Consider the following 16,457-nt stretch of genomic DNA (forward strand, 5'->3'; position numbering starts at 1 on the left):
AAAGAAAGAAAGAAAGAAAGAAAGAAAGAAAGAAAGAAGGAAAGAAAGAAAGAAAGAAAGAAAGAGAGAGAGAAAGAGAGAGAGACAGAAAAAAAGACAAACAGGCGCAGATGTCAGGTGGTCCTCAGAGTGATGCAGAGGTCTCCAACATGGGCAACAAATTTGCATGAACAGTCCCTCCTCCTTGATGGCCCTGATAGAGATAAGAGATGCCCATGCCAGCCCAGTCTCAGCCCAGGGTCTCAGAGGGTCTGTGTGCAGGATGGCGTGGATTCCTGCCCTCCTTATGCTCCTCTGTCACTGTACAGGTAGGGTTGTGACATAGAGATGCAGAGTAATCTCATATTCAGTGTCCAGATCTCTGGCTCTGAGTCTCAAGTTAGATCAACCCTGGTCTTTGTCTAGCACCATCACGTGTCTCTGTTTGCAGGTTCCCTCTCCCAGCCTGTATTGACTCAGCCACCATCCGTCTCTGCATCTCCTGGAACAACTGCCAGAGTCACCTGCACCCTGAGCAGTGGCCTCAATGTTGGTGGTAACAGGATCTTCTGGTACCAGCAAAAGGAAAGCAGCCGTCCCCGGTATCTCCTGAACTACTACTCAGAATCAGACAAGGGCCAGGGTTCCGGCGTTCCCAATCGCTTTTCTGGTTCCAAAGATACCTCAGCCAATGCAGGGATTCTGCTCATCTCTGGGGTGCAAGCTGAGGATGAGGCTGACTATTACTGTGCTATATGGTACAGCAATGCTTATCCTCACAGTGATTCAGAGTCATGGGGAAGTGAGACAAAAACCTGTCCACTGCTCTGCTCTGCATGCAAAGGATGTCTTGCAGTTATCTTCCCTCTCCCAGCACTGGTGTAGGCCCACACCCTCGCTCAGGTTGAGTCCCACAACTTTCTTAGTCCTGCTCTAGAGTGTTTAGAGTTGACCTTTCTATTCAGCAGAGATCTTGTCCCAACACTATTACCGAGAGATCCCAGATCTGTGCTTCCATTCCATCTTTGAGTCCTCACCTGAGAACAGGAGGTCAAGATATTGTCAAATATGAATATAGTCATATGAACTCACTGCAAAAGGTAGCTTGGGTCATTGTCACCCCTTAGCCTGTTCTAAACACGCTGCGCATCTGCTCTTTGCTCCCCAGGTTCTCAGCTGTGAGATGTCCCCTTAGTCTGCAGATGCAAATATTCAGTGCAATGTTTCCCATCAGATATCACTGTGTCTCACAAGTCACCATTACACCTCCATTTGCTAAACTGGTATTTTAGCCTAGAAGTAAAACAAGTCACTCAGAGTTTCTAGTTTAATAACGGGCGAGCCAACCTCTAGATTCATGTTGAATGGATAGCCAAATCAACAGCTAAATCTGTACCTACTTTCCTTTTTACAAATACACCATAAATGACAATAAAACATATATGGCTATATATCACTAAGTGTTCATCATGTTCCTTTGGAGCATTATAGATCTTACATTCTGCGCACACACTCTTTGTTTCTCTAATGTGGAAAGCTCTTCTTTACCCCAGCCTACCTTGGAGTTAAATTCAGTGCTGATACCACTCCCATTCCTTCTATGTACCTCGTTCACTTTATGATATTCCACAAAATAAGTCACATTGTTTTGACCCATCAGTACAGTTAGGAAGTCTAGGATGTGGCTTGGGTAGAGGAGTGACACATCTTGTGTCCACTAGGAGGCGGTGCTGTGTTGTCTTGACTCCCAGGTGGCTATTCTGTGAGTTCTCCCCTTGGCCAGTAGATGTCACCCTGGCTCGTTGGGGAGAAATTCTTCCCCCTGATCTAGTCTCTCTTTACTCAGCTGGAGTCTAGGCCAATTTTAAGGAAGTGTTTGCATGGATTCCAGAAAGGGGAAGGTTTGCATAAAAACCTCCCACCCTGTGCATTAGGAGGCCCAATAAAGGCCTTGAGGACACAGTGTGCTGTCAAGCATCCCCATGTTCTCTGTTAAGTTTCAGCAGCTTTTTCTCCTCAGTCAGTCCCATAGATTAATCTGAGACTTATTCCAGATTAATGGAGAATCACAACAAGCACAGGAACACTGTTCTGCTCTGCACAGAGAAGCCCCCTGGGAGGTTCCTCCCCTTCCCCAGCACTACTGTGCTCAAACACCTGCTCAAACTGAGCCCCTGGACACCCTCTGTCCTGGTCCAGAAGTTTTAGGACTTGACCTTTGCAGTCATCAAAGACTTGCCAAAACATCTGTTTTGGCTCCAGGTCTGCACTAACATAAAGACTGCATCTGGGGAGGTCGGTCAGCATACGAATTGTCTAATTCGTATGGTGTGAATAAATCAAATCAAGTCATGATATAACGACCAGGTGGCCTGTGTCATTGTCACCACTCAGCCTCTTCTAGACATGCTGGGCACCTGCATTTGACTCCCAGGTGCTCAGCTCTGAACTTTCCCCTTACCATGCAGACGTACATACTCAGTGTAAAATCTCCCCATTAATCATCACTGGCTCCTGTGAGGCACCATTACAACTGCAATTAGCCAAACTGGAGACTTAGCTTAGAGAAGTCAGAGAAATCACTCAGACTTACTAGTCCAGTAACTGGAAAGCCATTCCCTAGATTTATGTTGAACTGATACCCAAACTAACAGTTAACCTGTAACTAGTTTCTTTCTAAAAATCTGCAATAAATGATAGCCAATGTAGTTCAACATATATTAGAAGTTATGCATGCTCCATCTGGTTAAGTGTTCATAATATTTCTTGTTGCATCATAGATCATACATAATCTGCACATTATCTTTGTTTCTGAAAGTTCTTCTTTACGCCAGCTTACCTTGTATTTTAATTCAGTGCGGTTTCCACTTCCTTTCCTTTAATGCAGCTCATTCACCTTATGATAATCCACAGAATAACTCACATTGTCATGGTCAATTTGTACAGTCAGGAAGTATAAAATGCAAAGTGAGATTAAGTGCAGTGCAAAGAATCTTGGTTATGATCTCGAAAACTCAGGGATGTGAGTTGGTTTAAGTGAAGCTCTGGATAGCACTGGCCCAGTTGTGAAATTTCTCCTGTATCCACCAGGAGGTGGCGCTGTGTGGTCTTGAATCTCTTGCTCAGCAGAATCTACCTTGCCCTGCTGGGGGAAAATCCTTTCCTCTGATATTATCTCTCTTTACTCAGCTTGAGTCTAGGCCAATTCTAAGGAGGGGCTTGCAAGGTTTCCAAGAAGGGGAAGGTTTGCATGAAAACCTCCCGACCTGTGGATTAGGAGACTCTATGAAGTGCTGGAGGACACAGTGTTTCTGGCAACCCCTGGACACAGTGTGGGGGTGTCTTCAGCACTGCCTGAATTCTGCTGCTCCTCACCTTCCTGGCCTCCTGCCCAGGTAGTGCATGCAGGGAATTTTTCAGGGCAGAGTTGGGGGTAGCAATCAGATGACAACCTCTTCTTCCTCTCTGGGAACTGAGTCTTTCTCTTTCATGGATCTCTCTCTTCTTTCCTTTCAGGGAATTGCGCCCAGTTTGTGCTAGATTTGATCCCTTCCTCGTCGGGGTCTCCAGGGGAGAAGATCACTATCTCTTGTACCCGTATCAGTGGAAACTTTGGATCTTACTATGTACACTGGTACCAGCAGCTTCCTGGGAGTGCCCCCACAAACGTGATCTATAAAGACAATAACAGACCCTCTGATGTTCCCGATAGGTTTTCTGGGTCCATCGAGAGTGCCTCCAATGCTGCCCACCTGACCATCTCTGGCCAGATTTAGAGTTTAGAGGACAGGGTGCTTTCCTTGCATGTAGCTGACCCAGAATGAAATACAACAATTTTCACACACTTAACTCTTTTTATGGTGGGAAGATGCTCACTGGTGGGGTGGGTGTTTGAATATTATCTGACATGAACTATTTTGAACTACTTTATGAAAATGGAATGTTTTATCCCTGAAAAAAAAAACAGACAGGGAAACAGAAACAAAACAACACAGCAGAACTCCACCTTTCTACCTCCTTATCTTACCCTTGTCATCAACTACTGCAGCATCATCTAAGCAATTCAGAGAATTAAATACTTGGCTTAAAGATACTCAGGGGACACAGAAAAAGGAAGCAATTCAGCTAAGTGTGGGTAACATGAAGGAAATATGTAGATATCAAAGGATTTATATTTCTCTAAGAGGTCTCCAATGGCTTGATTCCATTGTACAAAAATTAAGCACATGCAACTATATGAATTTAAAAAGCTTTTTATGGCAAAGCTAAAATAAAATGACATACAACTGAATGTAAGATATATTCATACATAATATGCAGATAATGGACTAACAGGTAAAATCTTTAAAGCATTCACCTCAAAACTGTCCGTCGGGCCCTATAAATCACTTTCAACTATTTCAACTATATAACCTGTCCTTTAAATTTTAAAACAGTTAACAGTTTAAGGCACTCACCAAACTAGTGAAAAAAAATACCAGTTTTTTTTTTCTCCCCATCATAAAATGGGGAGAAGAGATAGACACATTCACAAAGAAGTCATAGGGATGACCAATAATGTGAATTAAGTGCCTGTTTTCCCTTATTTAGGGAAACACAATAAAATGACAATGACGTATTACCTCATAGCTGTGAGAATATATATGTGTATTTACAGACATATATATATATATATTTCTGGAAAAAACAGCTGTTGGTGTGATGTTGGAAAAAGGAATTCTCATTCATGGTTTCTGAAATGTTGGCTGGGTCCAGTTTCTATGGAAAACATTTGGGATTTTCTCTTATAACTTTGAAATGTATCAAACAAGCAATTTTAGCTGCCATTTGAGTCAACTTGTTAGCATCTACCTCCCCCCTCCCAAAATGTTAATTCTCTATCTCCAAGACACAAAAACATCCATTTGAAAGGACATATGAATACTATTGTTCACTGCAGCACTTAGTACAAGAGCTTGGATATGGAATTAACCCAGATGTTCAATGACAAACGAATAAATAATAAAGTTGTGATATACATACGCAATGGCAGTTGCAATTAATGATGAAGTCATATAATTCCCTGAAACACATATATGCATGGAGGATGTAATATTAAGTGAATTAAATCAGAAGAAGGAGGCCATATGCCGAATGACCCCACTTATCTTTGGTATGTAGAAGAACACGGAGAGCAAGTTATGAAAGTGGAGCAGACCCTTGGTCCTAGATTATAGCAATGAAAAAGTCGAACAATAAGAGAAATGGAGAGGTCTAAAAGTAGGGAAAATGGGCAGAAGAGAACAGGGGCAGGGGCAGTTTCCTTGGAAACATTGAGTATGTACAGGTATTGTCTACATACACATCTAAGACCAGGGAGCAACGTTGTAAGCATGGGGTCCAATGTACAAAAATGAATCATAAAAATGTGCTTGTTAAGGAGGTGGGCTGAGTTGAGGGCAGGGAATCTGGGGACACTAGTGGAGGGACGTTGACACAGGTGGTGGGATTTGTGTTGGAACATTGGATACCTAAGGACCTTACAAAGATTTCTAACAAAAGTACAAATGAAAATGTCACATGATCAAGCAGGCTGCTAAACTGAAAGGACAGTTGCACTCCTATGTTCACAGCAACATGTTCACAAGAGCCATAGCATAGAATCAGTGGAAAAATATGCCTGTTGATAGAACAGTAGACTAATGGACCGAACACAGTACAGTGGAGAAGTTTTCTTGAGACTTCCAGGAATAGTTTTTTATCATAGAGCCAAGAATAAGCTTTGAGCACAGCCAGGTGTGGTATAAACACGCTTCCTCTCCACAAATCTTAGACTTAGAAGCCATGGCATGTATGAATATATATGTAATATATTCAACAATATACATGCATGTATATACATATGTGGAACACTGTTATTAAAATTGATGTAATTTTGCTTTTGGGATAACTTGCTTTGATTAAGCTAAATAAGATGAAGAAGTGAAAAATAATTACTATAGAGTTTCATTGGTATTTGGAACCTGGATTATTGAAGCAAGTAAAGTGGTAAAATAGTTAGCAAAATATGACAAAATTGAGTTCTAGATGCATAGAAAACTGTGTTGGTTAGCAGAAAGAAGGAAAATGGAATATTAAAAGAACTTTTTGTGTGAGGGAGTGATGAGAATTATACTCACAAAGAGAATTCTTTTTTTTTTTCTTTTTGGATCACACCTGGCAATACACAGGGGTTACTCCTGGCCCTGCACTTGGGAGTCATCCCTGGTGGTGCTCAGAGACCATATGGGATACTGGGAATCGAACCCGAGTAGGCTGCATGCAAGGCAAACACCATACTGCTGTACTATTGCTCCAGCCCTGAAAATTCTTATATGCACCATGAGAGTGCAAAACCAAGGACAAATCAATAAAAAAATAATTTGCAGAACAAATGTCAAGCCAAAAGCACCCACTCCTGGGAGCTGGGCTCTGTGCTCACTGAGGGGATGCATCAGCTGTGACCCCATCAGCTGGGCTCTGTACTCACTGAGGAGATGCATCAGCTGTGACCCCATCAGCTGGGCTCTGTTCTCACTGAGGAGATGCATCAGCTGTGACAGCCTGCCCTGAGCAGAGCAAGTGTGTGCTTCTCAGCAGGTGTTTACTCCCTGGGCTTTCCCTAAGAGTGAAACAAATCTCTATCTTCCTGAGTCTGGGTGTGAGCTGAGCTCTAGCACTAGGACTCAGGGAAGATCTGGAAAGTCACTGGGTGGAAATTCATTTGCCTGGTAAGTGTATGATTGGGAAGAGAGTAGAGTGAAAGGGAGGCTGGGTCAGACCAGCCCTACTATGGGATCAAGGCCTCTGTGCATCATGGGCTAGACCCCTGGTCTGGCTTCTCTCTCACTGTATAGATGGATCAGGTGTTGTTGTGGTGATAGAGAAGACCCTCCAGCTTGATTTAGCCCATAACTCTGATTCAAGAAATAATACCTACCCTCCAGCTTGATTTAGCCCATAACTCTGATTCAAGAAATAATACCTATCCCATGACCTACCTTTTTGCATGTTTCCTCTCCCAGCCTGTGCTGGCTTAGCTGCCCACCCTCTTTCCATCTCAGTACCTCTAGGGGATCAACTCATTTGTACCATAAGCAGTGACTTTTGTATTGGTGGCAACTGCATGAACTGGTACCAACAAAAACCAGAGACCCTTCTCTGGTATCTCCTGTATTACAACATGATTTCAAAAAGCACCAGGTCCCAGGTTATCCCAGTTGGTTCGCTGGATTCAATGATGCCCTGACAATGTGGGGCTTCTGTTCATCTCTGGCTGAAGCCTAAGTAGAAGGCTGAGTATGTCTGTATGGGTGGACATAGTTGAGTCTATCATAGGGACACAGAAAGATGAGTCATGGTAGGAAAACCTTGTTCACTCAGCCTTGTTTTCTGAAAACTCAACGTTTAAACAAACTGCTACAATTATATCTAAATTTCTGGAAACAACCATTGTTGGAAGAGCTGTGGTGATACAGGAACTATCATTCACTCCTGGTGGGAATATCATCTGGTTCAGTCTCTGTGTAAACTAATATGGAGATCTATCAAAGAGTAGGAATAGATCTACCATATTATCTACTCTTACAACTTTTTGGCATCTACTTGAAAAAACAGAAACATTAATCATAAAGGATATATGCACACCAGTGTTTATTGTCACTCTTAGTGCAATAGCCAAGTTGTGAAAGCAACCTAAATTCCAAATGTTGAATAAATAGATCAAGAAATTGTGGGAACTATACAAAATGGACTACTATGCAGTTCTAATGAAGACCAAAATCATGCAATTTGCAGCATGAAAGACATAGATGGTACTAGAGGATATCATGCTGAGTGAAGTCAAATAGAATGAGGTAGACACAGAATACTCTCTGTCTCATCTGTAAAACATAAAGATACTCAGCAAAGTAGCAGCAAAGGTTCAAAGGCAATATAACGGGACAGCAATTGATTTGGTAGTAATGGAATTGGGTTGAAGGAGATGGATGATATTGTTCCTGGTGTAGGGAAAGTGTGATGTTTGTGATGATTGTGGTGTTGAATTATGCATATGTTAAACTGTTATTAACAGCATTGTGAAAAACAGAATCTCAGTAAAAATAAATACAGTCAACTAATACTAAATGCTTCAATCAAAGACATAGTTTTCAGTCTACATGAAAATCGACACACCTAAAGGCTAGTATAACAACGTGTGAGCCTCCCAGTTCATGCCAAAAGAACAACTACAGTAAAAGGGAAGGAAAAGGGAAAACAGTCTTTCAATGTAAACACATTGTGGTTCCTTGGTGAGTCTAACTCCTCCTGAATTGCCAGGTACCAAAACAGGGATCTGGGCTTGGCCACACATCTTCTCTGGACAGCTGCTGACTCTTTTGCGTCGTGTCCCTGCATGACCTCATAGCCCAAAAAATTGTGAGAAGGAATTCATTCCAGAGGAGGGCACCCCTCCAGGAAAACAACCTTAAATCTATTGTTTGCACCAGCCACCCCAGTGCTGATCAGGTTCAGGAGAGGGTTGAGGTGCTGCCAGTGAAGCTGAGTACCTTCGTCAATTTCCTTTAGAAAGTTTTGGGTATGACGCTTCACATGGCATTCACAGGTTTATGTTTATAGATGATGCGCTCTGCAGACGATAACCCTCTGAACACGGATATTTGAGAGCTTAAGAATCTGCTCCTTAGATTCAGCTTAGGAGCAGTTGCATCTTTTTTTATTAGTTTTATTTTTTATTGAATCACTGAGATACAGTTACAAAGTTTTCATATTTGATTCACCACCAACCCCCTGCAAGCCCCCTCCTCCTGTGTGGCAGCCATTTTTCACTTTACTCTTTCCTTACTTTGATTACATTCAATTTTCAACAGGGATCTCACTATCATTATTTGGAGGTTTTCCTTCAACAGTCAGACATGTTGGATGGCATCAAAAGATTGTATGTTTTCATTTTTCAGAAAAGGTCGCGCAGCCGCTAATGCGGTCACGCGGTTCGGAGCTGTCCCAGTCCTGCATCCTGGAGCCGTGTTAGTTGCTGCTCATTGTCGCCGGGGCTTCGTCTGGAGAAGGTGTACCGGCTGTACCTCCTCCGTCTGGATCCCCGGTGTTGCTGGCCCAGTCTCGGGTCCGGAGCATTCTCCAGCTGCGTTGCTTACCGGAATGCCAGGCTTCTTCTCTGTTGAATGGGGAGCAGTTGCATCTGTCTGCAGACAATTGAACTTGTGATGGTGCTGGCACATTGGATGGTCTCTGTGGTTGATCTACATCTAACTCAGCAGGGGGCGCTGTGGGCTTGTCCCTGAGCCTGCTGGGGGAACTCAGCTCTGAAAATGTCACCAGGTGCTCTGCACTCCCTGGGAATTAGAAACTGGGACCTCAGGCACCCTGGAGGCTGCCCAGCTCCCCCTCCAACTCAGCTTTCACCAAATGTAGGCCCAGGGGCAGATGGGGCAGGGGTTGATTTGCATAAAGGGCTCCTTTCTGCTCTGCCCTCAGGGGAAGATAAGAGGGACTTTGTGCAGTTGTCTCCCTTGTGAGCTCCAGATCCGAGTCCAGGGTGTCTCTGCAATGATCTGGCCTCCTGCCCTGCTTCTCTCTCTTTTTTTTTAAATTTATTTATTAGTGAGTCACAGTGAGGGTACAGTTACAGATTTATACATTTTCGTGCTCATGTTTCCCTCATACAAAGTTCGAGAACCCATCCCTTCACCAGTGCCCATTCTCCACCACAAATAAACCCAGCATCCTTCCCACCCCCCCAACCCCTTCTCCCCTCAGCCCTGCTGCTGCCACTGTGGCAGGGTATTCCCTTTTGTTCTCTCTCTCTAATTAGGTGTTGTGGTTTGCAATAAAGGTGTTGAGTGGCCATTGTGGTCAGTCTCTAGTCTACATTCAGCACGCTTCACCCTTCCCCCACGTGGCCTCCAACCACATTTTACTTGGTGTTCCCTTCTCTATCTGAGCTGCCTTTTTCCTAGAATGTGAGGCTAGCTTCCAAGCCATGGAGTCAACCTCCTGGTACTTATTTCTACTATTCTTGGGTGTTAGTCTCCTACTCTGTTATTCTATATTCCACAGATGAGTGCAATCTTTCTATGTCTGTCTCTCTCTTTCTGACTCATTTCACTTAGCATGATACTTTCCATGCAGATCCACTTATATGCAAAGTTCATGACCTCCTTTTTTCTAACATCTGCATAGTATTCCATTGTTTAGATGTACCAAAGTTTCTTCAACCAGTCATCTGTTCTAGGGCACTCGGGTTTTTTCCAGATTCTGGCTATTGTAAACAGTGCTGCGATGAACATATTAGTGCAGATGTCATTTCGATTATACTTTTTTGCCTCTCTGGAATATATTCCCAGCAGTGGTATTGCTGGGTCAAATGGGAGCTCAATTTCTAATTTTTTGAGAATCGTGCATATTGTTTTCCAAAAGGGCTGAACCAGTTGGCATTCCCACCAGCAGTGTAGAAAGGGCCCTTTCTCCCCACATCCTCTCCAACAGTGGTTGCTTTTGTTCTTTTGGATGTGTGCTAGTCTCTGTGGTGTGAGGTGGTATCTCATGGTTGTTTTGATCTGCATCTCCCTGATGATTAGTGATGTAGAGTCCTGCTTCTCTTTCTGCTAGCTCAGTACCCAGGTGACTGACACCATGATCTGGGTTGAGGAACAGGGGTGGTGGGGAAATGCTTTGTTTTGAGAACAGGCTGTGGCTAGTAACTGTCTCACCTCTGTGTTTTCATTGCTCCATTCCAGGCTCCTGGGCACAGACTGGACTGACGCAGAGATATCAGTGTCAGGGTCTGTGGAACAGACAGTCACACTCACCTGCACTGGAAACAGCAACAATGTCGGTTACTATGGTGTAGGCTGGTACCAGCAGATTCTTGGTGCTGCCCCAAAGCTGTGATGCTTAAAAATACTTGACCTACAGGAATTCCAGATCGGTTCACTGGTTCAAAAACTGAATACAAGGCCTCTCTGACCATCTCAGGCGTGCATTCTGAGGATGAGGCTGATTATTACTATTCTTCACGTGACAAAACCACCAGAAATAACACAGTGCTTCAGACTCAAGGGGAAATGCGACAAAACCCAGCCCTGCTCTTAGTGATGTCCCTATGTCAGCTTGTGTCAAACAGGAAGCAGAGCTGTGGAGACTGCACTGACTGAGTATGACTCTGAGCACAGACCCACTGAACGGGGTCAGTGATGGTTCCTTGTTCTGAGACTGGGTGTGTTTAATAGCTATGCTGGATGTAAACTCTCATTAATCATGTATAAGCACACTTACAATGCTCAGTTCAAATGTGCTTCATGAAGTGACAGAGTTGCATAGTCAACACCAAAATCAGATTTTCATCATTCTGGAAAGAAATTTCAACCCTACCAAGGATTCTTCTCATTCTATCCCACCCTACTCACTCGAAGGAAATCACTAATTGATGTTCAAACCTTATGCATTTTACTGTTTTAAATATTTTACATAGATAGGCTCTGCAAAATTGTGATACGTGGCACCTCCTTTATTTTATTTACATTTTTATTCCATAATATTTCTAGGCCCATGCATGAGGTGACATGGGACAATATTTTATTCTGCTACTGAATCCACACTGGTTTACAATCTGCAAAAGTTTCAGGTCTTTGGCTTCATACCTCCTTTCAGTATTGAGTGTATATATCTGCCACCTCACATCTAGTTTCCATCCAGCTCCATCTAATCAGCTACTTTCACCATGTACCACCCCCCTACTCTTTCCCCTCAGCTAAACTCAAGCTGTCTCAAAATCTATTTACTCTTATGTTGGTTTGTCCCCTATTTTGGATTCTAGTGCACATTTCGGTAAATTGATGTAGTATTTGTCTTTTCCGACTGATATGTTGGAAAAAATTCATGTTTTTTTCTGAATCATATTCCACTGTATGTACATACCATATATTGCTTATTTGTTCAACTGAACATGCTCAGTTAGGTTATTTGATAATCTATTTGTTCTTATGCTAAGGGCTGCTAGAAACATTGATTTACTAGTTTTTCTTAGTTTAAATGTAAGTTTTCATCCCAGGGGAAGAGTGGTCAAGTCATTTGATAATATTCTAGATGATCACGGGTGGTCACATGTGTAGTTTGAGAAATTGCACCGGTTACTTCTCTATTTCAGTGTATGAGGTCTCCAATTATTCTGTACTTATACTAGCAGTTGCTAATATCTCTCACTGTTGTTTCACTCCCTTCACATCTCCCCCATACTCAGTTTGGGAGAGCTGTCTCCCATGCAGCAATGGCCTGCATTATAAGAAAGAAACTTTCCTTTCTATTTATGTGATTGGATCCAGAATAGCCTAGTGGAAAACAGTCTTGCCACTGTTGTCTGCGACACTGGGGTCAGCACCATTTTCCAGCAGAATAATTGCACAAGCCTTTTGCAGGCATTGCGACTTGTGTCAGTATCAATCCACAAAGAAAGATCTCAGAGCCTGATGTTCTCACTCAAACATCTGACATTTTATTGGTCGATTACTTATTTATTAATTGGTTTGTTTTGGGGTAACAAACCCCAAAAGTCAGCGATGCTTAGGGATTACTCCTGGTTTTGCATTCAGGAATTGTTCCTAGCAGTGCTTGTGGGACCTATGGAATGTTCGGCTCAACTGGGTGCTAGGCACATGCCCTACTCACTATACTATCTCTCTGCTCCCTAACAAATATATGGCATTTTAGTTTTTGCTTTCCTTCCTGATTTTTGCTTCACCTTTTCCCTCATTGATATGAAAATACAGGGAACAATACTGTAAACATGGGACTCATACCATAATAATCAATCTCAAAAATGTGCTTGTAAAGGAGGGAGGCTGGGTGGGGGAAAGGGAACCTGGGGACTTTGGTCCAGGGAAATCAATCCCAAAATCAATCATTTTGGGGTGGTGTTGCAAAATGTTATACTTAAACATGTAGTCTGGAAACAACTGCAAATCATCATGCTTAAATTAAAAATTGCATTAAAAATTAATTCAAATATATATGCCATATATGTTCATTATTGCACGACTACAGTAGCCAGAATACGGAAACATTCAAAATGTCCAACAATAGAAGAATGGATAACGCAAGAATGGATAACAAAATTGTGGTATAGGGCTGGATCTCTAGTACAGTGGGTAGGGCACTTGACCTGCATTCGATAGACCTGTGTTCAGTCTGTTGTGCCCATATGGTACCCCGAACTCCACCAGGAATGATTGCTGAGTTCACATCCAGGAATAAGCTCTGAGCACTATCAGATGCGGCACACACAAAAAAGACAAAGTAAAAGAACAAAAAAGAAGCTGTCATGACCCAAGGCTGGAGGACAAATAGAGGACAATCTCACTCCTCTGTGGAATAAAAAGAAACAAATCAAGGAGTCCTTGTAATACTGTATGAAAATCATATTTTCTCATCTAAGATGCCTACAAATCACGGTGATTTTATGTTTTTTGATAACCCATGGATTTTTGTGTTCTGACTATGAGAGGCTGCTCTGACATTTATCTAATGAGGGTAAAATTTGACAATGGGCAGCAGAGGGCGCTATGGATCTTCAATAGGGTTTATAGAGAGGGCCCCTCTCTGTAAACAATCCTCCCCAACAAGCCACACCCAACACCCTGGGCTCTGCCTGGTGCTTGTGTGGCAGATGGAGAACTCAGCAGCTGCGCTGCCTCTGGCTGGGCAGAATCTCCTGTTAGGTCACTGTTAAAATCCAGCAGTTGTTTTCCCCGTTAGTCAGTGCCATGGGTATATCCGAGACTCATCATCAAAACCTCTGACCAGGAGCATCTGGGACTTCTCTAGAGAAGTACATATACATGGTGATCCCTCATATGAGGTATTATAAAGTATATCATATATATAACATATACAGCATTGTAAAAAGACAACAAAAAACAAAGCAACAGAAACTGAGAACTAGTCATTATCAGGAAGCACATCACTGTTGGGGAGATGGGTGATAGGACAGGTGTTGGGGAGAGACACTGGGGCATGATGGAGGGAAGCCACACTCTGCTGGAGGTGCAGTGCTGGAATGTGCTTTTGCCTGGGAACACTCCTATTGTTAATAGTTTAAATCAGAGTGCCCAAAATAATTTAAGAAATTTAAAATATACTCAAAAAGGGAAAGAAAGGGAGAGAAAGAAAGAAAGAAAGAAAGAAAGAAAGAAAGAAAGAAAGAAAGAAAGAAAGAAAGAAAGAAAGAAAGAAAGAAAGAAAGGAAGGAAGGAAGAAAGAAAGAAAGAAAGAAAGAAAGAAAGAAAGAAAGAAAGAAAGAAAGAAAGAAAGAAAGAAAGAAAGGGAGGAAGGAAGGAAGGAAGGAAGGAAGGAAGGAAGGAAGGAAGGAAGGAAGGAAGGAAGGAAGGAAGGGAGAAGAAAGAGAAAGGGAAAAAGAAAGGGAAAGAAAAGAAAGAAGGAAGAAAGGAAGGAAGAGAGAAGAAAGAGAAAGGGAAAAGAGAAAGAAAAGAAAGAAGGAAGAAAGAAAGAAAGGAAGGAAGGAAGGAAGGAAGGAAGGAAGGAACAAACAATAAACAAACAAAGAAGGAAAGAAAAGAAAGACAGACAAGTACAGATCTCAGCTGGTCCTCAGGGTGATGCAGAGACCTCCAATATGTCCAACAAATTTGCATGAACAGTCCCTCCTCCTCAATGGCTCTGATGGAGATAAGAGATGCCTGTGCCAGCCCAGTCTCAGCTCAGGGTCTCAGAGGGTCTGTGTGCAGGATGGCCTGGATTCCTGTCCTCCTTATGCTCCTCTGTCACTGTACAGGTAGGGTGTGCCACAGAGATCCAGATAAATTTATATTCTGTGTTCAGATCTCTGGCTCTAAGTCTCAAGGAGCTCAAACCTGGTCTCTGTCTAGCACCTGCATGTGTCTCTGTTTGCAGGTTCCCTCTCTCAGCCTGTACTGACTCAGTCATCATTCCTCTCTGCATCTCCTGGAACAACTGCCAGAGTTACCTGCACCCTGAGCAGTGGCTTCAGTGTTGGTGATTTCTGGATCAGGTGGTACCAGCAGAAGGAAAGCAGCCGTCCCCGGTATCTCCTGTATTACTACTCAGAATCAGACAAGGGCCAGGGTTCTGGGGTTCCCAACCGCTTCTCTGGATCCAAAGATACCTCAGCCAATGCAGGGATTCTGCTCATCTCTGGGGTGCAAGCCGAGGATGAGGCTGACTATTACTGTGCTACATACCATGGTAACTCAAAATCTTTCACAGTGATCCAGACTCATGGGGAAGTGAGACAAAAACCTGCCCACAGCTCTGCTCTGTACACAAGTTATGTCCAGGATGTTTCTCCCCTCCCCCAGCAGTAGTGTGGGGTCACAGAGCTCCCAGTCTGAGCCCTCCAGACTACCTCACTCCTGGGTCAGATTCAGGACACAACCACACCCAGTCAGCAAAGATGCTGGCCCCACAGACCCTGATGACCTCAGGTCCATGCTCCCATATTCATTCATCCATTTTTGGTTCCTCACGTGTGAACTGGAAGTCAGGATGCTATCTGATTTGTGGATGTGGAAAGATGAAATGAAGTCATGGTCTGACTCATGACAGCAGATGTCCGGTCATTGTCAGTTTACATTTAACTTGTTTTAGATATGCTCTATCCCTGTCCAGCCCCCCACCCCATATCTGCTTCTCCTCTTCCTTCATTGATATGATTTACCCACCAATGCTGAAAACATAAGATAGACATTGTTTTCCATTTGAGATGATCTGGATCAAAATCCTGGACCTTTTAAAAACATTAACCCTGCACCGTGGATGTGAGCTTTGAATTTCTCTGTGTTGTAGTGATATTATCTGTAGCATGATATATTGTAATCCCCTCATCAACCTGGTGGGTATAGTACATGAAACAAAAGGCACAGGATACTGGTGTGAAATGGATGCAGGGTTGTGACAGGACTGGCCAATGCTGTCCCCACTCATGCCACCGAATACCACAACAAATCAAGGTATGGACAATAGCAATTCAAAATAAATCTGGAACCTGGATTACAGACGTGAGAATGACAGATTTGGGGGAGATGTTGAGGGGAACAAACAAGTTGATTGCAAGTCATGTGGGAGGATAAATGGAGTGTGTGGGGCACAGCAGAGGTACTAAGGGAGATAATAGTCTGTGCCCAGAAAATAACTGTCTATCAACAATTTTCAACAATTAATCAACAATTAATGTGGAGAGTGGTGGGAATGTCAGACTAGGGAGGCACAATTGTGGGAGGGGAGGGTCATTGGTACTTTGGTGGTAGGCACTAGCTAAACTATAGTGCAAAATTCTTAAAAATAAAAAATGATGGCTTGTAGCATGAAACATATTATGGAGTGTATTTTCTGCTCTCAAGGAGTTTCGGGAGCACTTACCTCTACTGTTTAGCTCTCCTATGAGAGAAGAATGGATTGAAGATTAAACC

General features: G+C 43.0%; 2 gene segments (V, D, J or C); both read left to right on the forward strand.

Annotated features, from left to right (window-relative positions):
* The first annotated feature begins 241 nt into the window (after positions 1-241).
* LOC129407031 (immunoglobulin lambda variable 5-39-like) lies at positions 242-3,755 on the forward strand. The segment is given in 3 exon segments: positions 242-308; positions 431-781; positions 3,496-3,755. Coding segments are annotated over 3 exon segments (657 nt in total).
* An 11,002-nt stretch (positions 3,756-14,757) lies between these two features.
* On the forward strand, positions 14,758-15,353 carry LOC129407032 (immunoglobulin lambda variable 5-52-like). The segment is given in 2 exon segments: positions 14,758-14,803; positions 14,923-15,353. Coding segments are annotated over 2 exon segments (477 nt in total).
* The last annotated feature ends 1,104 nt before the right edge of the window (positions 15,354-16,457 follow it).

This window comes from Sorex araneus, chromosome 9 (assembly GCF_027595985.1).
Source record: "Sorex araneus isolate mSorAra2 chromosome 9, mSorAra2.pri, whole genome shotgun sequence".
In the NCBI taxonomy this organism is placed as follows: Eukaryota; Metazoa; Chordata; class Mammalia; order Eulipotyphla; family Soricidae; genus Sorex; species Sorex araneus.